We start from the raw sequence: 24,592 nt of genomic DNA, 5'->3' as shown, positions 1-24,592 counted from the left end.
TTCAGAGTACCTTTCTTTTTCCTTTTTAATAAATACCATTTACTTGCTGGTTCTATGTCTTTTCTTTTTCTCTCTTCATTTACTCCCAGATTTAAGTTTTCCAGATGACTGACTTTTGGATTCGTTGTTAATTCTGCTTATCTTCAATGAAGTATTCTAAATATTTTGGGTTGGATTTTTTTTTTCCCATGTATTTTACCCAGTTCCTCTTACAGTTACGGCAGCTACTTATCTGAGACTGAGAAGCCAAACATACTGAGTTAAGAACTTGGGCTCTGGAGTAAGACTGCCTGGAACTGAATCCATCTCAGCTACTCACGAGGTATTTGACCGTGAGAATTTATTTTACTACTCCACGCCTCAATTTCCTTATTTTTATAGGAGGGATAATAATGGTACCTACCCTATCGAGTTTTTGTGAGGATTAAAGGAGTTAATACAAATAAAGACTCTAGGACACTACTTAGCACATAATGAGCTGCAAAAGGGAGCTGTAATTACTATACAGATATTTTTGAAAGTAGTCTTTGAATCTTAAGAACAATTTTTTTCCATGTTATCTTTTTTTTTCCTTCAACGATAAGTATTCACTGAATAATTCACTGAATTATTTGCCATGAGATAGATGTAATACCACTTTTCTGTCCTCTCTACTCCCCAACTATTGTCAACATCAACTTAAACAGGTTTCCCTTCTCAGAACTGCAGCTGAGGTTGGTGTGCATAGCCCCTGCCTACAGTGTGTTTTTTTTCTAGATGAGATGCAACTCAAGATACTTGTGCTGCATTTTCTTCTGCTTAAGAACAGGCATTGTAGCATAATGAAAGTGACGATCTCTTCCCTTCAGAAATCCATTCAGTTGAGCAGTTTAGTTTCCACCTTCTTTCCCACTCTTTGTGCTACTGTAGTAATTCAGAGCAAAAACCCTAACCCCCACGCCCAAACAAATTCTGAATGATGAGGTTATGAAAAATTGCACCCACTTCAGACCTGAGCACACGGGTTCCTCCTGTTTCTAGCAACACTACAGTCTTTGGCTTCTTGACTAATGATATGAGGCATTCCTAGTTTGCACAGAATAACTGCTCTTACTTTGAAGGGTCTATTAAATCTAAATTAGTGATAGATAACATTCACTTAATCTTTAACAGTCCTCAAAAATGTAAATTAAGATTTATTCTCTAAAATGGAAGCTTCTAGCTACTTATAAGTCACTAATATTGCACAGTGGTATTTTAAACAGTACAGCCTTATAACAAAAATGTGCTCAAGATTAGAAACAATGTAAATTAGAAGAAAAAATTACTGTGTAATCTCAAAAGGTTTGGGGATTTGATTTTTTATCTTATTTTTTTAAAAAGAGTTGAAAATAATAAAAAGTGAAACAGATTATTTTCATACAAGCTGACCCAGGGTAATCAGTCACCCTGATTACAGCAGGCCTTTCTGGCTACATAGGGTTGTTGCCTTAGACAACAGAAGTTGTCTACAGCTTTTGGATCAGCATGGCAGAAGCACCTCCTCCTCCGTTGCAAATACTGGCAAGACCATATTCTCCTTGCTTCAAGGCATGAGCCAAATGGACGACAATCCTGGCTCCAGACATCCTAGGATTAAGAAAGCATTTTGGTACTTTAATGGTTTATAGACTGTATGAATAACCAAATTAGCCATTACTTATAGCTGAATTTAACTACTTTATTTTAACTTGGGAGACTTGTTTCAAGAAGGGTTACAGCTTTTTTTTTTTTTGGCTGCACTGAGCAGCACGCAGGACCTTAGTTTCCCAACCAGGGATCGAACCCATGCCCCCTGCAGTGGAAGCGTGGAGTCCTAAGCACTGGACCACCAGGGAAGCCCCAAGAATGGTTACAGCTTTTTGAAAAGCCCAAGCATAGATTTTACTCTTAAATTATCTTCTTCAACATAAAACAATATTAGTTTTCAAGGAACAGATGTGATAGATCTGTGTTCAATGGGGATCCTATCAGAAATGGTATTTGCCCTATGAAGGATGTGTGGGAAGAAAAACTGTTAAACCAAGAGTAACAAGAATTATCATGAAGCAGTTTAAGTTTTGATAGGAATATACAAAGGCAGCCATTAACCTAGGTATATTTTTCTTTATAATTTTACCTACCCAATTGGATGTCCAAGAGAAACAGCTCCTCCATTGATATTCACTTTTTGGGGATCAATCTCTAGCATTTTAATGTTTGCTAGTACGACCACACTAAAGGCTTCGTTTATTTCCCACATTGTAATATCTTCTTTTTTCAATCCTGCATCTTTAAGAACCTAAATTTTTTAAAAATATAGATTATGTTCAGATAATTAAGTCAAAACTTATTTTCATTATCTTCTTGAAATTCTGCAATTTTCGTTTATATTTCCCTTTGATGTAATACATAAATATGGAGTTTCTTAGTTTCCAGGAGGAAGGGCCCTTTTATTTTCTGATTTTAATTTCTCATCTTTTGTTTTTGTTTTTGTTTTTTTTTTTGCGGGGGGGGGGGTGCTGCACAGCATGCAGGATCTTAGTTCCCTGACCAAGGATCGAACCCATGCCCCCTGCAGTGGAAGTGTGGAATCCTAACCACTGGACTGCCAGGGAATGCCCTAATTTCTCATCTTATTGCATTGTAATCAAAGACTTGTTTGCATTATCGTATTTCTATTATTTTGGAGAGAGAAAACTTCATTTTCTTGATCATTCCATGGATAACTGAATACTCTTTATTTAGGGGTACACAGTTGATACATACTCTTAAGATCTACTTTACTGATTATATGTTGCTTAGTTCTAGATTTTTTATCTGTCAAATGAAAGAGGTATACTACTCTCTACTAATTTTTCATTGCATCCCCTAGAGTTTCTGCTTTATAAAAGTTGCTGTGGGGTTATCTGGGGCACAGTTATTCAGAGCTATCGTATTTTCACTGTAAATGATTTATTTAAAGTCTTATTATATGATCTCTTGTTTTGATAGTTCCTCAGCTATTGCAGGAGGGTGTTTATCTTTAGAAATTTTTTTGTTCTGAGCAACAATAATATTAACGTGAAACTTCTGTTCCTCCTTGCTCTCTTCCTCCAGCAGGCTCAGGTAGCTTTCTAAGCTGTACAGCTCAAACAGCTTCCTCTAGTTCCAACACCATGAGACAAAACATGGTACCTACCTAAGTGTAGCCACTTTTCTAGCTCTCAGAATCTAGCTGAGAAGTGTTTATCACCCTTCCTTTCCAATGTGATGCACATTCACTTTCAGAAGCTGTATAACTGTGTTGCTTTCTGAGATCTGCCACCTCTGGACAGATCAGCACTCCCTGTTGTTTCTGATCCTTCTCTATCCTTATTCCCCACTGATTTTTTTTTTTTTTTCTAATCTGGGTGCCACCCTCAGACATTTTCTTTCAGGGTGAGGCCCTCTACTTCTGAAAGGGAACATTTGCTGGAGTCTTCTGAGATCCCTTAACCCCTAAACCAACACAACACTGTCTCCTTTCCTGGGACCCCTTAGTAACTTCCCACAAAGACTCAGACTGACAATTGGAGCAGATAGGTCCTCTCCATCTCCAGTTTTACTCTGAGACCAGCTCCCATGAGTTCCCTTTCAGGATGAAGACTGCTCCTTCTAGTAATGAATATTTGCTTTGAATTCTAGAACCCTGGACCCTCAGCATTCCCTTCTTTTCTCTGCTGCACCAACCTCCCACTTTGCGGTTGCCATTCCAGGTATGTGAGTTCCACACAAGGAATTCAATCATGTAGTTTTTATCTGCTCCACTGAAAATATAGTTTGTGGGCTGCCCCTTTACTTTTGTTGTTGTTATCCTTGTTACTCTTTAATTGTTTTCAGGAGAAGTGAGAAGATTTGAAACTAAGCTACCTCTATGCTTTGGTGGATGAGTAACATGTAAAATCTAAAACATGCAACCTTGGTATAAGCAAAAACAGAAATTGGCACAATGAGTTATGGTCTGTTATTTTGTTCTCACCTTAGGTACAGCATATGCAGGTGCAACTGGAAAATCAATAGGTTCTACAGCAGCATCAGCAAATGCTTCATTAAAAAAAATACGTCGTTAAAATCTTTTTATAAGCACCCAAAGCTATATCTAACAACTCATATAATATGCAAAAATGCAAGTTTCCTAAACATTATAGTGTATTTAAATGTATTTGTGCCTTTTCTAAGATTCTACACTTTACAAGATTATACCAGTCATCTAAGCCATTGACTTTCACAGATAGGGAGTTAGGGGAAACTGCCTCCAGGGACACTGACATTATCTAGAGATATTTTTGGTTGTTGCACAGGTGGAATGCCACTTATTGTAGTATCTAATGGGTAGAAGCCAAGCTGCTAAACATCTTACAATGCATAGAATAGCTCCTACAACACAATTATTTGTTGTGAAATGTCAATGGTGCTGAGGTTAAGAAACCATGATCTAAACAAAATGGTATCTGTTTAACTCCTTATGAAGAAGGCAAGGCAGATTTTACAGCTAAAAAGTCTTAAGGAGACTGAGGACATGCCAAGACCACACAGTTAATAATTAATGCCAGTACAATTAAATTTTTTGTATCTCTATACTCCTAAGCCCATATTATTTTTACTCTACCTGGCTACCTTTCCCCACAGTGCCAGGGGAAAACATGTACCCTGTAGTCTCCCACACATCATCCAGGATAGGGAAAGATTTTTAAAAGCTTTCTCTTATACAAATCAAATACTAACGAAAATATTGAAGGAGGTTCTATCTCAATTAAAACATGTACTAGTTAAATTCTGTCACAAAGTACAACCTACAGACAGAAATAGCCAACTTCAATATTACGTATAATATTACTGGCAAAGAACCTCAATTTCAGGAAGAATATAGCGGTTTAGGAATAAACAAGTTCAGAACATTTTCTACCTGCTATTCTTGCCAGTGGTTTAACACTGAGCCTCTTGGCTGCATCTGCAGTCATCAGAACCATAGCAGCTGCTCCATCATTCAGTGTGCTGGCATTGGCAGCTGTTACTGTACCTGAAAGTATCAATGAGCATGACATCAGAACATCCTTTCACATTGAATTCGTTTGGATCAATTTAACAAATTTCTGCAGAATACTGCCTGGGTTGCTAGATGCATGAAGATATGGATGGAGATAATTCCTGCCCTCAGGAAAATACACATAATTAAATGTGTATGTATATAACACAATTAATGTCAGTATGCCTTTTTACATTAGATTTTTTTAAATATATATTTATTTATTTATTTGGCTTCACCGGGTCTTAGTTGCTGCCCCGTGTGGGATCTTCGTTGTGGCATGTGGGATCTAGTTCCCAGACCAGGGATCGAACCCGGGCCCCCTGTATTGGGAGCGTGGAGTCTTAACACTGGACCACCAGGGAAGTCCCCTTACGTTAGTTTTTTGTAACAGTTTATTCAAAGCTACCTCAAAAGGCATGTGTGATGGCACTGGGTAAATGCTGGTTCATAATTCCTCAAAGATAAGGACCACTTCATATTTTTCCTAACAAACACTAAGTCTTTGCTTATTCACAGTAGAGCGGGCACTCATTATATATTTTTCAAATCAGTGTCAAAATCAGGTATTTCTTCTTCTCTACAATCACTTGAAGTTAAATGAATAATAAAAGTCACTAAACTGTACATTTTAAACAGGAGAATTTTATGGTATGCAAATTATATGTCAATTAAGCTGTTTTCTTTTAAATACCAATGAAGACCCTAAAATAGACTGCTGCTAAAATTATAAAAATATACTTTTGCAATATAATTTTTTTTTTCTTTTTTTGGCCAAGCTGTGAGGCTTGTGGGATCTTAGTTCCCCGACTAGGGATCAAACCCGTGCCCCTGCTGCGGAAGCACAGAGTCCTAACCACTGGACCATCGGTGAATTCCCTGCAATATAAATTTTTATATGATGCTTTAATAAAAAAGAGTAATCCACCCCTATAGTTAGTATTGAGAAATTCAATCAAAAAAGGGAAAAAAGTTATTTCAGATTATTATCGCAGCTGTATACAGCCAATTTTAAAAGCAGAACTGACCTTTTCTCCTAAAAGGATTTAGTAACCTGGGATCCCACTTACACTAACAAACATTCAACATTTATTTGTTGAGAACCAGGCACTAGAGATACAAAAATGAAAAACATCTGTCAGCTTAGTCCTCCAGAGGCTTACAGATATTTAACATAATATGTAAACTTGACTTTCATATCATGAAAAACTTTCAAGATGAAGTGCATATGAAAAACTGTTCTACATCATTCTACAACCTGTTCCAGAGGCTTTATATATTGAAAGTATTAACTGTTTATATAAAATAAATAACTAATAAAAAACATACTGTATAGTATAGGGAACTCTACCTCAATACTCTGTAATGACCTATATGGGAATAGAATCTAGAAACCAGTGGATATATGTATATGCATAACTGATTCACTTTGCTGTACTGCAGAAACTAACAACATTGTAAATCAACTACACTCCAATAAAAATTAATAATAAAAAACAAGTTCAAACACACACAGACACGCAAAGAAAATATTAACTGTTAAGCAATTTTAAATATACTTTGGATAAGTATCATACGTTTTGTTACCTTCACTTGAGCCTGATACATTGAAAATGTTAAATACCATCTAGTTGTTTTCTAGAATTTTTTTAAATCCTCAGGCAGTTCTAAGACGAGATATGGTACACTGACTCTTTTTTCTTATGCTTCATTTCTTAATACTAACCATTTTCTTTTTGGAAAACCGTCTTCAGCTTTGGAACTCTACTAAAATCAACACGTTTATATTCTTCATCTTCTTTCACCACTACATCTGGTTTACCTAAAACAAAAATCTTTTAAATTAAGTAATCTTAGCAGTGAAGATAATAATTAGTTGGTCAGTAAGAAATGGTACACAAGGTGCCTGGTAGTCTGTGCTTCCCTGTATGCCCATATACCTTAAACCATCCCAAGTAAATTCCACTCAAGAATCTACCATCAATAATTTCTGTTAGTGTCTTAAAGAAGAGTTTATTAAGTAGCCTGATGCAATTTAAATCTTCTATTTAGCCACATCCCATTCTCTTCTCTCAGCCTCCTTCTATGATCACAGACCTCATTCTTCTAACCCCAGGGGTAGATGTCCAACCTAGGCTGGATAAGTTTTGGTACTCCATCATTCTCATCACAGTAATTATTTCTAGAATCGAAATGTAACCTAAACCAAGTTAATTGAGTCTTTACTGTGGATTTATTTTGCTGCAATTGGTGAGGAGGTCTCTTTCCTTTGTGACTGAGAGCCCTACAGATGTGACCCTGGAGATGGAGGCAGCACCACAGAAAAGCTGAGACAATAAAGAACAAAAGCAGCATGGAAAAGCCAAGACAGCATGTCCTAATGGTACTGACTACCCACTGCCAATTCCTGAAGTTCCCAGAGCTGACTGGTTGCTGCCATACATCTTTCAGTTCTGGGACGAATCCCCAAGTGGCCTTCTAATAAATCCCCCCCTTTTCACTTAACTTAGTGTGTTGTCTGTTGCTTATATTAGGAACAATTATATTAGAAATTAAATTAAATTATATTAGAAATTAAATTTACCTCTGAATTAGCAACATTTCCCTTTAATAACCATAAGCAGCAGTGTCAGCGTCCTCAGTTGAAATTAACAAAGATAAAAATGTACTAAAACTCAAACATAAAATATTTAGCAACACACAAAGTCTACTAAAAATTAAAATCTATTTATTCTTCAACCTTTTACTGTAATTGTGACAGGAACAACTTCATTTCCAAATTTTCCAGCTTCCCATGCTGCTTTACTTCTGGTATAGGAGTTAATAGCATAAGTATCCTGTTCATCTCGTGCAATATTCAGCTTCTTTGCAGTATTTTCAGCACAGTTGCCCTGATAGAAGTTGGAAGTTTTAAAAAACTAATTAACTTTGCATAACATGAAATAGTGGTTAGTAGTTAAATTTAGTTTCTTAAAATATACTTCTTTCTGTACTAGGTAATTTTTTTACTCATGTCTCATCCTCAAATACTTGAATTAGCCCAGAAGTTGCTATTTTGAAGACAAATAATTAAACACCTATGGAATCCATTATTAAATGTCAGAAAATGTCCTATTTCAGTGTGGGGCAATTTATTCAACAGTTGAGCCAAGTTGATGCAATGAGCTTAGAAAAACATTTTCCTAAAATGAATGGCTCAATCAACATTTACATCCTTCAGTTCAGTTTCTGAGATATATATATTGGACTTTCCTGGTGGTGCAGTGGTTACGAATCTACCTGCCAATGCAGGGGACATGGGTTTGATCCCTGGTCCAGGAAGATCCCACATGCTGTGGAGCAACTAAGCCCGTGCACCACAACTACTGAGCCTGTGCCCTAGAGCCCGCAAGCCACAACTACTGAAGCCCGTGGACCTAGAGCCTGTGCTCCACAACAAGAGAAGCCACCGCAATGAGAAGCACGCACACTGCAATGAAGAGTAGCCCCCGCTCACCACAACTAGAGAAAGCCAACATGCAGCAACAAAGACCCAATGCAGCCAAAAATAAATAAATAAAAATTAAAGTATATATATATATTTTTTAAATCAAGCAGTATTTTATATACATGGCATTTCTCCATTAAAAAGCAATAATTACCATATGAATTTTATTGTAGACATCAGTTAGCCCATCTTTTACAATCAAATCTTCAAGCTTTATGCCACCATATGGTGTTGCTCCTCTGTTCATTACATAGGGAACATTGGACATGCTCTCCATCCCACCTGCCACCATCACATCCTGCTCAGCAACACACAAAAACCCAATGTCAATTCAAGTAGTACTGTTGACTTCTGAACAACACCAGGATTAGGAACGTCAACGCTCCACACACTTGAAAATCTGTGTATAACTTCACGGTCGGCCCTCCCTATCCATGGTTCTACATCCACAGATTCAACTGTAGTACATGTTTATTGAAAAAAATTTGCACATTAAGTGGACCCAGGCAGTTCAAATCCATGTTTAAGGGTCAACTGTAGTTGCAAACCCATTATACCCTTTACACAGCTACAACAAACAAGTATTCTACATGGACTTTATTAAACATTTGCTATACAGTCACTATAGGAAGTACCCTCTTGACACTGGTAAAAGGAAATGGTCTGAAACATGTAATGATAATTAAGATTAGAATCAGACATTAATAAGAATGCCAGGAATCTTTAATGTAGAACCATCTTCTGAAATTCTTCTAACCCTTCATTTCACTGACACTGCCAAAAACATAATCTCAGTTCTCGGAAATAATCCGACTTCCTTGATTGTGATCCTCCCAATTAGCTCTTCCCAGATAGCTATAGTAATTTTCTACTTGATCATCTGATATGCAGCCTGTCCTTCCACCCAAGTGTCATCTACACTCATCTGAGTCATTCTGGCTAGACTGTAAGTCTGGTCATTCCACTCCTTACAGGACTCACCAGCATAGCACATAAGGCCCTTTACAATCTGACTTCTCATTCCCTTTCCAGTCTCATACCTGGACCTACACCTGAGGTCATACAGAACTGTTTAAATATCTTCAGAGATTTCCCTGGTGGTCCAGTGGTTAAGACCCTGCACTTCCACTGCAGGGGGCACAGGTTCAATCCCTGGTCGGGGTACTAAGATCCCACATGCCGCAGAGTGGCTGGGCCCGTGAGCCATGGCCGCTGAGCCTGCGCATCCGGAGCCTGTGCTCCGCAATGGGAGAGGCCACAACAGTGAGAGGCCCGCGTACCACAAAAAAAAAAAAAAAAAAAAGAATAAAGACAAACAGAAGTTCTGTACCAAAGAAACCTAAATATTTTGCCTGTTTTCAAATATGGAGAGTCTCAAATAGTTCTCATATAAGTTTTATTCTGCTAACCTGAAATACTGAGTATTTTCTGGGGATGATGGCAATAATAAGTGACAGAAATTAAGTTATCAATTATTCTACAGAATATAATATAAGTGACCATTCAAAATAAGGCAATTCCTAGTATTCCTCTAAGTCAGATAATTTTATACATGCACAAATGAATCAAAGAACACTAACTGAAAGCATTTGCTAGAGAACCACAAAAAAATCAACTGAGACAAAATTTTCCTTGTCATTCAAACCATTCTGAAACATCTAAACAATTTCATGACCGTTTGACAAGGGTTTGGTAATACCTGATGTCAGTGTTACCTTGTGTATAGGCAAACAAGCTCTCATAAGCTATGGAAAATATGTAACTGGTTTAACTTTCATGGAAAGCATTTGAAAATATCAAAATTTTTAAATCTCTGACTCCGAAATTCTCCTCTTAGGAATTTTTCCAAAAGACAGACTTGCACATGATGAGATTTTTTAATGTTTTGTTCACCAATCTCCAGTGAATGTCCACATAGTAGATCCTCAGCTAATGATGAGCAAAACCAGGATTTGAAATTAGTCTGGCTCCAGACTTTTTGTTCTTAACCACTACACTATACTGCTTAGTACAGTGAATTAACAAGAATTGATTTAAGTATTTATAATTACACAAAGATATATATAGGGGTACTCTCTGCAGCATTATTTAAAATAGTGAAGAACTGGAGACAACCTAGATATCCATTCAATAAGGACCCATAAGTATATTATAGTTGTTCAGGTCAATAGAGTACTATCTTATGTGCTGATACAGAATGACCTCCAAGACATTACATGGGGCACTGAGTTTAAGAAACTTCCCCAAAGTTTCTCTGCTTTTCGGTGGCAGAATACACAAAAAAGTGATGAATAAGTCAGAGATTCAAAGTGGGGCAAGAAGAAAGAAGATTTTTCATTTTATACTTTTCTATACCATCTCAGTTTTTAGCATGTGTATCAGGTATCACTCTTTTTTTTCTCTTTGGCTTGCCTTACAACTGGAAACAAAGCAAGGGAGGAGTAACAGCAAGGGTATGCATAATTATGATTCTTGTACATGTAAGAAATAATCTGCAAACACCTCACAACTGATTTTTACCTTGGTGTGTTATACCCTGATAGGCTGGAATGCACTAGACAGGGATAGGGACACCTGTTTTCTAATTTTACCCCTGTAACTGTGTTTGTAGTCCTCTCAACCTCTTTCCTCAACTGAAAAAAAGGCTTGGATCTGATAAACTCTTAGGTCTACGAGTCCAGGTCTAGCCTCCTAACATCCAGCATATGTTTGCTGAGCAGCCTATCTCTTGCTCTGGTAAAGACAAGATCAAAATCATCAAGGCCAATAGAAAGCCTGCACAATTTTACAGCTGAACCTGAACATAAGGAGCTATAAATTAGTCATCAATTTTGGGCTCAATCAACGATTTGATTCCCAGGGTCAGCACCTTATTCTCATTTATGATAAAAACCCTTCTCATTCTAGCACAGACAAAATTTACGGTGTCTTAAATCAACCAGAATCCTAAGTAAAGGGGCACCCAAAGACAAAAACGTCCTGGCTGAAAACTACTTTTTAATACCAGACACTTGAGCTGTCATTTTGACCTCTACTTCAAATGGAATTGGCAAATCCAGACACTCCTGAGTGTCTGAAACAACAGAGCAACTGCACTTATGAGAAAGAATCTCACTTCTAGAGTATGAATATGCTTAGATTTTTAGTGTTTTTTAGCACTGCATATTATTTTAGTTATAAAATGGAAAAGAAGGTACTTCTTACCTGATGTCCACACATAAGATTCTGAGAGGCCATCATGATGGCTTTCATTCCTGAGGCACAAACTTTGTTTACAGTGGTACATGGAGTAGAAATAGGTAAGCCTAAAACCAATATAAATCATACTTTTGAAGAACAAAGATATTCTTCAAATAAACTGTAATAAAATAGAGCATGTTAAACTATAATCTGCAACATTTCTTCTGCCGATATAAGTCTATTATGCATTTAACATTTTATTTAAGCTGAAATGACCTCCATTTTGCCATGTCAAACATTTAAGTATAAAAGCAAAAATGTAGTCCTAATACCTGCACCCAGTACTGCTTGCCTTGCAGGGGCTTGTCCTTCACCTCCTTGTAGAACATTACCCATGTATGCTTCTTTCACTTCTTCTTTTGGAATCCCTTTTTTAAAAAAATCAAAAAGACATTTCCATATTTTATTCAATTTAGTAATTACCTAGTAAAGTATGTGACATTATATAGCAGGAATGGTTTCTTTTTCTTGTCAGTTTTGAGCTTCATTCATAACACTCTAGTACAAGGATTTCTTTTCAAGGGAATTCAGAAATGTAGACATTAATTCGTTTCTAAGTGTTACGTATATAGTTAAGTGCAAAATAAACATTTGTTCCATTGAATCACTACCCCTCAACACAAAAAGTAAAGCACTACTAACCTGCCTTTTCAATGGCTCCCTGAATTGCAATGGAACCAAGTTTAGTGGCTGGCAGAGAGGAAAGGCTGCCTAGAAAGGATCCAATGGGTGTTCTTGCAGCACTTACTATGACCACTTCCTGGCAAGACAGAAGATGGTAAAAATTATTATATTTAAATATTTTACCCACATCATCTTTCATAAATAAACAATTCATAGATATATTAGCCAAAAAACAGACTTTTTATGAATGACTAATTACCCATCAAAGATGAAAATAATATTAGAACAGCCCTAAAATCAGTTCAATTCTGGTACTTTATGATTTAAGACCTAATAGAAAACCTAAGAAAAACCAGTTCTAAAATAGGCATAGACCAGAAGCTTAAGGTTCAATTCTATTCCTTAGTCAAAATTTAAGAAATGATCAGTTTACCCTTGTTAACTGCATAAAAAGCCCTAATTAAAGGGCTTCCTTACTGAAGGCAAACTCTGGTCTAGGGTCAAGACCTGTATGTTAGTGGGGGCATACCACTTAACTAGGACACAGCCAGAGCCATACTTCTTAAACTATTAATAAGACAATATAAAATTTAAGAAAAAGATAAAAGCTCTCTTAAATATTGCAAAACACTATTTTAACAATTCTCTCCTTACGCTTGCCTTCTACATGCTCTTAGATAAATACATACATACATACATGCATAAATTCTCATAGATAATAAGAGAACCATTCCCTAGATTCTGGTCGAAGGCTATTACTAAGTCTTTTTAGAAACCGTTATGAAACAAAAGGAGGACCCCTCAGGAAGCACTAGGTGACCAGGTGATGGTCCTTCCTGTCTAATCCCCAATCTCCTTCAGCCCCTTTCTTCTAGTATCTTCCATGTGGCCTCTGCAATGTACCAACCAACACAATATAATGGGGGTTCCCAAAAGTAAAGGAAGAACACTGCCTAGTTTTAGAGAAGGTTGTTTACCATAGACAATGACTGGGGAAGAAGCAGAAATTATGCAGGGCGCTAGACTGAAATTTTTTAGGGTAATTTGGGAGTCTGACTTAATATTTCAATAATTAGCTATTCCTAACCACTGAATCATCCCAAGCTGACCCTCATCTATACATGCTTTAGAATATGCATTTTTAATAGACTACATTTCCTTTAAATTCTTGAAATTTTAAAGCACAATTTAAATTTATACTTACATTCAAAGTGGGTTTTGATACATAACTTCGTTCCACATATCTTATTTCCTGTAATATAAATATTTGTTATGATGTAAAAAATATTAACCTACATCACTTTATACTTCTCAGTAATGGGATTATGGTTATTTCTTTTTGCTGCATTATACTTTAATTTCCAAATTTTCCTGTTCACATATATCACTGTTACAATTTTTAAAATTACTTTTGTAATATTCTCGTCTGATTAACTGTTCATTGGAAATGTATGTTTTAACTTCTGATGAATTTATCATCTTAAAATTTCTAAGCCTTTTTAAGTATAAACTTTATAAAATGTAATTTTAAGTTAAATCTAAGTTCTAAATTAAGTAAGCCCAAATTGGGCTGCTGCTTATATAACCTACTTACACTGAAGGATTCTAGCATATTATCTGTGACCCAACTCTGAATTTAAATTTCCTACTTGTAGTAAACATGCCAGTCATTGCCTCTCCAGCTACACCCCTTTCTCCAAAGGGTCTGGAAGGGACAGTCCTAAGTACAAGGTGATTCCCATCGTCCTCCCACTGGCCAGAGCTGACAGGACCAAAAATGGAATGGACTTTGAACCAAGCTAGCACTCTCGGAGACCCAATCAACTGAATGATGATGGGCACTTGAAGTGAAAGGCCCAAGGGGCTGGAGTTAGTCAGCAACACCATGTAAAAGCAGAGGTTACAGCAAAGAGAAAAGCCACAAGTAAGCAGAGAAGCAAAGGAATGGAACATATACACTCAGAAAAGGAAGAAAAGACCATGCCACACTACAAGAGACAAAAGAAGATAACATAGTTAGTGATTTTCTAGTTAGGGTTCCAGCAAGGCCAGCTTTACTTTATTTCCTAACCTTGGATGTCCAAAGAGCTTGCCTATTGTATATCTTCAAAAAAGTCCCTTTCTACTTAGCTAGTGTGAAATGGGATATTGTTCCTTGCAATCAAAGGGCCTTTTCTAAACCACTTTAAAGTCTCTGGTTCTGTTTAGTTGAAGGTTCCCTGGTTTCTCCACTTTGCCCTGGATCCCATTCCAGTTGCCTTTTCAAAGATGCCACATCTTCCGTTATCCCTTCCCTCTCCCCAGTATCATTCATCCCCTTTACTCCTGGATTATTCTGTAAGCATAGTAATAGGCTTCCTCCCACCTGAAAGAATTAAAAACAAACCTCTTAACCCAGACTCCCATTGAGCTTTCACCTCATTTCTTAGTTCCTCTGTACATGAGAAGTTCTCCAACAAGTTACCTACAATTTGCTTCCTTGTCCTCACCTCCTATTTACTGTTCAACCCCACCCAATCTGGCTTTTATCTATCCTTTTGTTGGCTCTGACCAAGATCAACAATGTCTGGATAGCAAAATCCAATAAAGACTTCACTATACTCATCTCATCCATTCAGCAACCTGGGACTCACTTTTCTCCTTGGGGAAACATGCACAGTGGTTAAGAGCCTAGGCTTACTAGCTGAGTATTCTTGAGCATTAAGTTTTCTAAAATACTCCCCACATGTTGTTGTGAGAATCAAATGAGGTAATATGTGTAAACCACTACACAAACCCTCCAATTTCTTGGCTTCCATTTTAACACAATCTTATAGTCTCCCTCCTATCTCTCTAGTTATTTTTCTCAGTCTTCTTTGCTGTTTCATCCTCCCCTTCCCAACCTCTAAGTGCTGGAATGTCCCAGGGCTTTGTTCCAGGCCCCTTTTAATGTTCCATCTTCACTGTCTCCTTAATCATATCTAGCCCTATAGCTTTAAACAGCAATTATGTCCTGGTGATTTCAAAATTTCTATCTCCAGCCTTGACCTCCAGACTCATATATCCAAGTGCCAACTTGATAGCCTGAATTTAATGTCCAACTCATGTCTCTCAATTTCCACCCTAGAACACTAGTTGCTTTTTTTTTTTTTTTTAATGGTGGGAGTGTGGTTTATTAAGCTGTGCCTTAGTACAGGCTCTGAGGTTTGCCCATGGTGCTTTTAATGTACAAAATGTTCTGCCAATTTTTTTCTTTTTTTTTTTAAATAAATTTATTTATTTATTTTTGGCTGCATTGGGTCTTGGTTGCTGCACACGGGTTTTCTCTAGTTGTGTCGAGCGGGGGCTACCCTTCGTTGCAGTATGTGGGCTCCTCCTTGTGGTGGCTTCTCTTGTTGTGGAGTACGGGCTCTAGGCGCATAAGCCTCAGTAGTTGTGGCACGTGGGCTCAGTAGCTGTGGCTCGCGGGCTCTAGAGCGCCGGCTCAGTAGTTGTGGCGCATAGGCTTAGTTGCTCTGTGGCATGTGGTCTTCCCAGACCAGAGATCAAACCCGTGTCCCCTTCACTGGCAGGTGTATTATTAACCACTAGGCCACCAGGGAAATCCCCTGCCAATTTTCTTGAGCAATGACACCGGGAAGTTGACAGCTAAGTGGATGTTGTACACAGCTCATCATCTGTCATCTGCATGTGGCCAACAGCCACTGCCAGACACAGCACCTTCTTCATCTGGAACTTGATCGTGGACTTCACTTCATCAACTTTGGCCACGATGTTCTCATTGTGGGTCATCACGGAAGGAACTTGCCAGCCTTATTCAGGCATGGGTCCAGGATTCGTGGGATCTTCTTGATCAGAGACTCTGAAGCCAAAAAGGCATCATACTTCTTGGCCAGCTTCTTGACCAGTTTCTTATTCTTGTTGAGTTTCCTTAGCACCTTGATGCCCATGTGGGGTATATCCACAGCCTTGGCCTCATCACAATGCTGCTGGTCCCCCAGAACACATATGGAGAACTTGGGGCAGGGAGTGGACTTAAGCCCAGAGCATCCACATTCACCAACAGCTAGTCTGGCTTCCCAAACTAGCCGGCAGGCTCAGCCAAGGCCTCCCCACACCTCCCCTCTTGTTTTTTTTGTTGTTGTTGTTTGTTTGTTTTTTAATTTATTATTTCTTGGCTGCGTTGGGTCTTCATTGCTGTGCGCGGGCTTTCTCTAGTTGCAGCGAGCAGGGGCTACTCTTGCGTTGCATTGCACGTGCTTCTCATTGCGGTGGCTTCTCTTGTTGTGGAGCACAAGCTCTAGGCACACAGGCTTCAGTAGTTGTGGCACACGGGCTTAGTTGCTCTGCAGCATGTGGGATCTTCCAGGACCAGGGCTCAAACCAGTGTCCCCTGCATTGGCAGGCGGATTCTTAACCACTGTGCCACCAGGGAAGTCCCTCCCCTCTTGTTTTAAGACCCAGTGTGGGGGTCTGTCCAGCCACACCTGCCTGGAGCAGGGGGTCTGAACTACCCGGGCACTTCAGTGCCACATGTGCCAGGCCATCTCAGCCTCAACCAGAGCCTGAAGGGAGGAGATGGGCACAGGGACACTGAGGGCTGGGTGGGATGAGAATGGTGCCAACCTGGCAGTGCCCAAGAAGCGTTTGTCCTTCTGAGGGTCACAGTTGTTCAGGCTGATCTGAAGCTCCACCATCTCCAAAAACTTCTGGGGCTTGCGCTGGCTCCCATGCAGGACTTCCCGTACTGCCTCATAGAGGGTGTCACGGGAGACTTTACTGCTCATGGTGCCTCATGCCGTGATAACCGGAAAAGTAGAACACTAGTTTCTTTCCAGCATTTCCCTCCTCAAGATATCACATCACAATCTGTCCAGGTGCTAAGCCAAAATCTTAGGACTCACCCTCCATCTGTGCCTAATACCGAGAGATACTCTATCACAGGTACTGTCAATACTGTCTAAAATATACCTAAATTCTTCCACTTCGCTTCATCTGCACTACTGCCACCTAGTCCCAGCCACGATCTCTTGCTACTGTAACAGCCTTTTACTTCATTTCCTGCATCCCCAGCTTCCCTTCTTCAGTCCATCCGGTTTTTAAAACGTAAATCAGGGAGTTCCCTGGTGGTCCGATGGTTAGGATTTGGTGCTTTCACTGCAGTGGCCCAGGTTTAATCCTTGGTGGGGAACTGAGATCCCAGGGGGACTGAGATCCCACAAGCTGTGTGGCGTGGCCAAAAAAAACACAAAAAAACAAAAACAACCCCCCCTCCCCACATACACACACAAATGTAAATCAGATCACATCGCTCCCCTGATTAAAATCCTTTGATGGGGCTTCCCTGGTGGTGCAGTGGTTGAGAGTCCACCTGCCGATGCAGGGGACACAGGTTCGTGCCCCGGTCCGAGAAGATCCCACATGCCGTGGAGCAGCTGAGCCCGTGAGCCATGGTCGCTGTGCCTGCGCGTCCGGAGCCTGTGCTCCGCAGCGGGAGAGGCCACAACAGTGAGAGGCCCGCGTACCGCCAAAAAAAAAAAATCCTTTGATGGCTTTCCATTGTTCTTGGAATGATATCCACAGTCTCACCCTTATGCTACAAGTTCCTGGCTCCTGGAACTGGAGCTCCTGATGATCTGGATGGTATGGTATGATCTGGCTCCTAATGTTCTTTCCTTTTTCTTTTGGTCTTCTTTTCTAATGTTCTTTCCAAACTCATGCCACTCTTGCTCTGTGCCAGCCACACCAGCCTCCTCTTTGTTCTGAACCCATTCCCACCTCAAGCTCTTTGCAGTGTGCCTCTGCCAGTAACAGTCTTTCCCCAGCTTACCTTGGCTGATTCATTTTTGTTCTTCAAGTCTCAGCTCAAATGATACAACCCCAGAGTGCTTCTCCCTGACTATTTAAAGTTGGCTTCTATTTCAACATGATTATTTCCTTCAAAGCACCTCTCACACTGTGTAAATACAGGGTTCACATATTTAATCTCTCTCTCTCCGTGTAATTAATGCAAGCTTCTGAGAGCAGTCCTGTCTTTCCCCCTTCCCTTCCTCCTCCTTTCTCGTTCACTGCTACATCCTTGTCACTTGGCATAGTGCCTAGAGCTCATTAAATATCCCAGGAATGACAAAATTATAGTAGGATCAAGACACTGAACATAATGTGTGATAAATATGTGATAAATGAACACAACTAGTTAAGTTTTATTTGCATATCACAATCATCTTTCAAGGACAGCTCAGCTGCCCCAAGAACTCTAGAGACCACCCTTGACAATGCAGGCAGAGGTAGACACTCCAGTCTTAGCTTCTGCACACCGTGTGCACACTCTATTTGTCCCAAACACATAATTCTGTAACCCTCACTGGCCTGTCTCCCCACTAGACTGTAAGTTTCAAGAAGAGACTGATTTTATTTTTTATCCCAATGATGGCAAGAAACGCTAAACAAATGAACAAAGTCTGGTGCTTACTAGCAGCTCTGAAAAACATTTGAGGGGCTTCTCTGGTGGCGCAGTGGTTGGGAGTCCGCCTGCCGATGCGGGGGACACGGCTTCGTGCCCCAGTCCGGGAGGATCCCACATGCCGCAGAGCGGCTGGGCCCGTGAGCCATGGCCGCTGAGCCTGTGCGTCCGGAGCCTGTGCTCCGCAACGGGAGAGGCCACAACAGTGAGAGGCCCGCGTACCGCAAAAAAACAAAAAACAAAAAACAACAACAACAACAAAAAAACATTTCAAGTAGGGTAAATATATTTTGAAGCCAACAAAATGGGATAATGAGCTACAGAGTGAGGGCCTACTTTACATGGGATGTTCCACAGAGGGCTCTCTGGAGATGTCACTGGAGCTGAGAAACTGAATATTAAAGAGTCAGCCTGGGGGGACTTCCCTGGTGGCGCAGTGGTTAAGAATCCGCCTGCCAATGCAGGGGACATGGGTTCAATTCCTGGTCCAAGAAGATTCCACATGCCGCGGAGCTACTAAGCCCATGTGCCACAACTACTGAGCCTGCGCTCTAGAGCCCACGAGCCACAACTAACTGAACACACACGCTGCAACTACTGAAGCCCACGTGCCTAGAGCCCATGCTCCGCAACAAGAGAAACTACAGCAATAAGAAGCCCACACACCGCAATGAAGAGTGGCCCCCGCTTGCTGCAACTAGAGAAAGCCCAGGCGCAGCCACGAAGACCCAACACAACCAAAATAAATAAATTAAAAAAAAGAGTCAGCCTGGGGAAGATCTAGGGAAAACAGCATTTGATGCATTGGGAAGAACTAGGACAAAGGCCTTGAATTAGAAACAAACTTGGCGCATGCTAAGTATAGAAAGTGGAACAGTATAGTGGGAGCCACATACTCAGGAGAACACAGTCTGAGCTGAGACTAAAGAAACAAGCAGGGACCAAAGAGGCCATGAGAAGGACTCTGGATTCTAGTCTGTGCAATGAGAAGCCACTGAAGGCTTTTCTACTATAAAAACACCACTCTGGCTGAAGTATAGAGAGCTGATTGTAGGAGCAGGAGTAGAAAAAGGGAAGGAGACCAGGCAAGAGCTCATGTGGCTAGTGCTAAGGAGGTCACAAGAGGGGTGGATACAAACAGATGTATATGGAATATGTTTTAGATATAGAACCAGCCAATGGGTGGGTATTAGTATTCTTATTTTACAAGTAAGGAAACTAAAGCACAGGCAGGTCAAGTAACCTGCCCAGAGTCACAGAGCCAATATGGGGCAGACCTGGGATTTCAAATCCAAACAGTCTCACTCTATTATACATATAGTTTACATATTATACATATATACATATTGTATTATGCATATTATATATTTGTTATACATATTATATATTTTATTTAAAATAGTAATAAAATTTAGGAAGCTGAGGCAACTGCTCTTTCCAAAGTACTGCACTATTTTTGAGTAATTAATGATTTGCTTATGATATTCTTCACTAATCAAGCATGTCATCAGTGATACTAATTTTTCATTATTTCTGTTCACAGGAGACAAATTCATGAGAACTATCCATATGCCAAAATAACTGTAAAAAATCAGTAAAATGAATTAGAAATTGAGCCATTATCAAGGAAACATTTTGAGAAAACAGATTAATCATTTAAAAAATTTTTCAACTTCTTAGAGAATTTAGCAGTTAGTACTCAAAATACCTTGTGTTTATGCATATTACTGTCTGTATGGGGAAGCAAAGTTCCCTTACATAAAACTGATATCCCAAATCTGTATTTCTTCAGGCCTTTATAAAGTTCTCCAAGTATTAAACAGTTATGCTAATTTCAATCAATGCTTTCCATTTTATGTATATGTTCATTTTATGTATTTCATTTATATAATTCCTTTGTTAAAATCTTATATAAACACTTATATTAAATTTTTACATTGTTGAATGCTCCCTCTGTTATGGGTTGAATTGTGTGCCCCACCCAAAAGAAGTCCTAATCCCCAGGACCTTAGAATGTAACTTTATTTGTAAATGTGGTCCTTACAGAAATAATCAAGTCAAAATAAGTTCATTAGGGTGGGCCTTAATCCAATATGACTGATGTCCTTATAAGAAGGGGAAATTTGAATACAGAGACATTTGCAGGGAAGGGAAGTGAAGACACAGGGAGATTGCCATGTGCAGATAGAGGACTGGAGTGATGCATCTACAAACCAAGGAACTCAGATTGCCAGCAAACCACAAGAAGCTCAGAAGAGGCACTTGATTTCAGACTTTCTAGCCTCCAGAACTGTGCAACATATCTGTTGTTTTAAGCTGCCCGATATGTGGTATTTTCTTACAATGGCCTAAGGAAACTAATACACCCTCCTTCTTGGAAATCTCCCCTCCCTTGGCTTTCAGGTGACACTACGTTCCTCTGGTTTTCTTCCACAACACCATCCTCTCTTTTCATTCACCTTCACGGGTTCCCACTTGTTCTGCCTGTCCTGAAATAGTGTCTCCCAAAGGCCCTGTACAAAGCCCTCTTCTCTCCTCTGTCTACACACTTGCTGTAGCTGGGCTCATCAAGGCCTGTGGAACTCCTCTCTCAGCCATTCACAGCCAATCAGTCATTAAGTTCAACAGATTCTATCTCCATGCTATCTCTTGAATCTATCCATTTCTCTCAGTGTTTACTGCCAATCAGATCACTATCACCACTTACTTGCTTACCAAAACATTCTGTTCTTTTTTTCTGTATAAGGCTGAGAACTGAGGTTCAAAACTCCACATGGTGAAAGGGAATGGGAAGGGAATGCAAAAACCATGAGTATCCATCAGGCTTCAACCAGGAAAATAAAAAACATTCTATGTGAAACAGAATTTAATGCAGAGAATTAAATGCACAGGTGAGGGACTTCCCTGGTGGCACAGTGGTTAAGAATCCACCTACCAATGCAGGGGACACAGGCTGGATCCCTGGTCTGGGAAGATCCTACATGCCGCGGAGCAACTAAGCCCGCGACCCACAACTACTGAAGCCCGCACGCCTGGAGCCCGTGCTCCTCAACAAGAGAAGCCACTGCAATGAGAAGCCCACGCACTGCAACGAAGAGTAGCCTCCTCTCTACACAACTAGAGAAAGCCCACACGCAGCAACAAGGACCCAACACAGCCATAAATAAATAAATAAATTTTAAAATAAATAAATGTACAGGTGACAGAAGAGCTGAGAACAGGAGACAGCAGCACAGAGATTAGCAACAGGAAGGCACTAGCATGCTCAGGCTGTTAAGACAAAGGGAAGAAGCAGGGTTACCAAAGCCAAGGGGTCAGGGTCACCTGGCAGAAACAAGAACCAAAGGACTGGCAGACATTGTCAGAAACACAATCTAAGGCAGAGAGAGGAAAAAAATAATTATCCTGACTTCTCCTTTCTTATCTCCCAATCTTCCACCAGTTTCTGAACCCAGACAGAAGCCAGATGATGCTGGCACCTGCAAGGGTCGGCCTCACAGCAATACAGAAAGAGAAGAGATGAATCTGGGAACAAATAGGCTCAGGACTGGCACAATGCAGGATTTGTTTTTTTTTTTAAGTCTGAGTATTAAAGGAAAATTATCTTGGTTCAAAATAGCAAGACAGGACTTTAAAGGAGGGAATGGTCAAAAGTGTCAAATATAGTACAAAGAAAAGTCAAGAAGAAGAAGAAAAATTACAGGAAAAGAAAATCACTGGTATTCTTCTGTTGAGCAGTACAGAAATCTAACTGCAGAGGTTTAAGGAGAAATGGATGTAAACGAAGGTGACGAGGAGGACTACTCTTTTGACCATAAGAAAAAAGCAATTCCAGCTGGAAACCAACAAGCTCTGATAAAGTCCATAAAGGTTTCTTGACCGTAAGGGAGAGCTGTGTGTATCTGAAGGCAAAAGAGAAAAAGCCAGTTTAATGGGTTAGAGATCAAGTTCCATTCCACAAAATGGCACTGAATATTGAAAACCTGTTAAGACAAATGGATTTCCGTGGTTCATTAAATGACCACTTAATTCAAGTAACAACCAATACAACTAATTCCTAGAGTTCAATTAAATGAACACCACAAATCATATGCTACATAACCTACAACTTCATTTTTCTCATCAGCAACAATTGTGTTTGATTTTAAGCTCCCAGTTAAACTATAAATTAAGAGGGTTCTCCATTTGGTTTATGTTTTGTTTTGTTTTTTACAAAATTAGAGTACTTATTTCACCTAATTCACCAATAAATGTTGGTTGAAACTCAGGATGACCCAAGTACATTTTTGTGATTTCCGACATACTAACAAATATGCTAAGAACTCATGTTTCCTGGAAACCCACTCCTCCTGACTTTTCTATTATCTCAGTCACCCAGGATTAATTTTAGACTCTTCCTTTTCCCTTGGCTCCCACCCTCACTCTGCATTTGTCAAGTTCTACACTTATTCTTTCACAATCTCTTGCATAGTGCTCCTCCCTTTCAGCTCCTACTGCCAACACACCCGTTCAAGTTACATCACACCTAACAGACAATAGTTTTTTCCCCACTTCAATGCTCCTATACCTCTAATTATGACAAGAGCAAAAATATCAACGGTCCTCACTGACTTTAAGTCAAATCCAAACTCTTACAATATGACTGGATTTCAAACTTTATTGCTCCAACCAAACTGGAAAAGTCAAGCTTCACCAACCACACCCTGAACTTCTCTACCTACTCTTTAGCTTTTGCCAGACCCTAAACATGTGGTGCAAGCTAGCTTGCTTTGATGTACGGAAAACAGTAGATTCTTTCAAGGCTGTCGCTCCTGTGTTCCCTAAACACAACAGCCAGAGGAGAAACACGGCTCTGGACGCCCTTAATACGTAAGCATTACTCATCAAGAAAGTGAGTAGCCATTTATTTTCCCTTATAGGTTTGAAGTTGCTCCGAGTCGGTACATCTTTTTATTATCACCCTGTAAGCCCATAATGATTACCTATTGCAGGAAATCAAAATCTCTTGACAATAACTCTCACAAACATGTTTTAAAGAAAAGCTCGAAAACAGGTTTACGGGCCTTCCCTACCCGTCGGGCAAGGTCAGAACCAAGCCCGCGCCTTTCTGCCTGTCAAAATACCTGCCCCACCTGACACACCAGAAAGCAATTATCACGATCCGGGAGAGCCCCCTGAGAATGGAAACGCCCTGTGCGAGCCGGCAAGTCTGAGCGCGTGGCTTTCGGGGCGTGGGTCCCTCCGGGGGCTTCCTCAGGCCTGCACTTGGGGCTCCTTCCGGCCGCGAGGCCGCACGCAGAAGACTTCCGAGGCGAGACCCGAGTCCCAGTCCCTCTCACCTGCATCTGCCTCCGAAGCAGGGGGCTGCGCCCACGGGCGCCACCACGCAGAAGCGCCGCCAGCACAGCCATGGTGGCCGAGCGCCGAGCGGACAGATACCAGCGGAGAGATGTGATCGCAAGCGGCGGGTCCCCGACAACGCTTCAACCGCCGACCCGGCCGCCTCCTCCAATAGCAGCCTCGGGCCGCGACGGCCGGCGGCCATTGGCCGGCAGCATAGGAGGGGAGGGACGGAGCCTGGCGCTGGGACGCCCGAGCGGCGCGTGGCAGGAAGCGCTGGCTTAGAAGTCTGCTGATAAGGTGCCAGGTCCCCTTTCCACTACTTCTGACCTTCTGAGACCAGTGGTTTATGTGTAACCTGGGCCTTTTCTGTTCACTGGGCCTGCTTCTCTCACTTAATACCCACAAAGCACAA

The 24,592-nt window shown here is 40.3% G+C and overlaps 1 protein-coding gene and 1 pseudogene across 1 annotated transcript; both read right to left on the bottom strand.

Annotated features, from left to right (window-relative positions):
* Window positions 1-1,157: 1,157 nt before the first annotated feature.
* ACAT1 (acetyl-CoA acetyltransferase 1) lies at window positions 1,158-24,332 on the bottom strand. The gene is made up of 12 exons (XM_060160326.1): window positions 24,177-24,332; window positions 13,600-13,647; window positions 12,414-12,531; window positions 12,044-12,139; window positions 11,736-11,836; window positions 8,686-8,829; window positions 7,785-7,935; window positions 6,771-6,866; window positions 4,925-5,038; window positions 3,998-4,062; window positions 2,142-2,299; window positions 1,158-1,608 (listed from the first exon to the last, which is right to left on the bottom strand). Exons 1-12 carry the CDS (start codon window positions 24,246-24,248, stop codon window positions 1,488-1,490), a joined length of 1,284 nt encoding a protein of 427 aa, XP_060016309.1. The 5' UTR covers window positions 24,249-24,332; the 3' UTR covers window positions 1,158-1,487.
* LOC132525924 (large ribosomal subunit protein uL1-like) lies at window positions 15,955-16,504 on the bottom strand (annotated as a pseudogene).
* Window positions 24,333-24,592: the final 260 nt, after the last annotated feature.

This window comes from Lagenorhynchus albirostris, chromosome 9 (genome assembly GCF_949774975.1).
Source record: "Lagenorhynchus albirostris chromosome 9, mLagAlb1.1, whole genome shotgun sequence".
Taxonomy (NCBI): domain Eukaryota; kingdom Metazoa; phylum Chordata; class Mammalia; order Artiodactyla; family Delphinidae; genus Lagenorhynchus; species Lagenorhynchus albirostris.
Note: the sequence above shows the minus strand (reverse complement) of the source record. Positions and strands in the feature narration are given on the sequence as shown.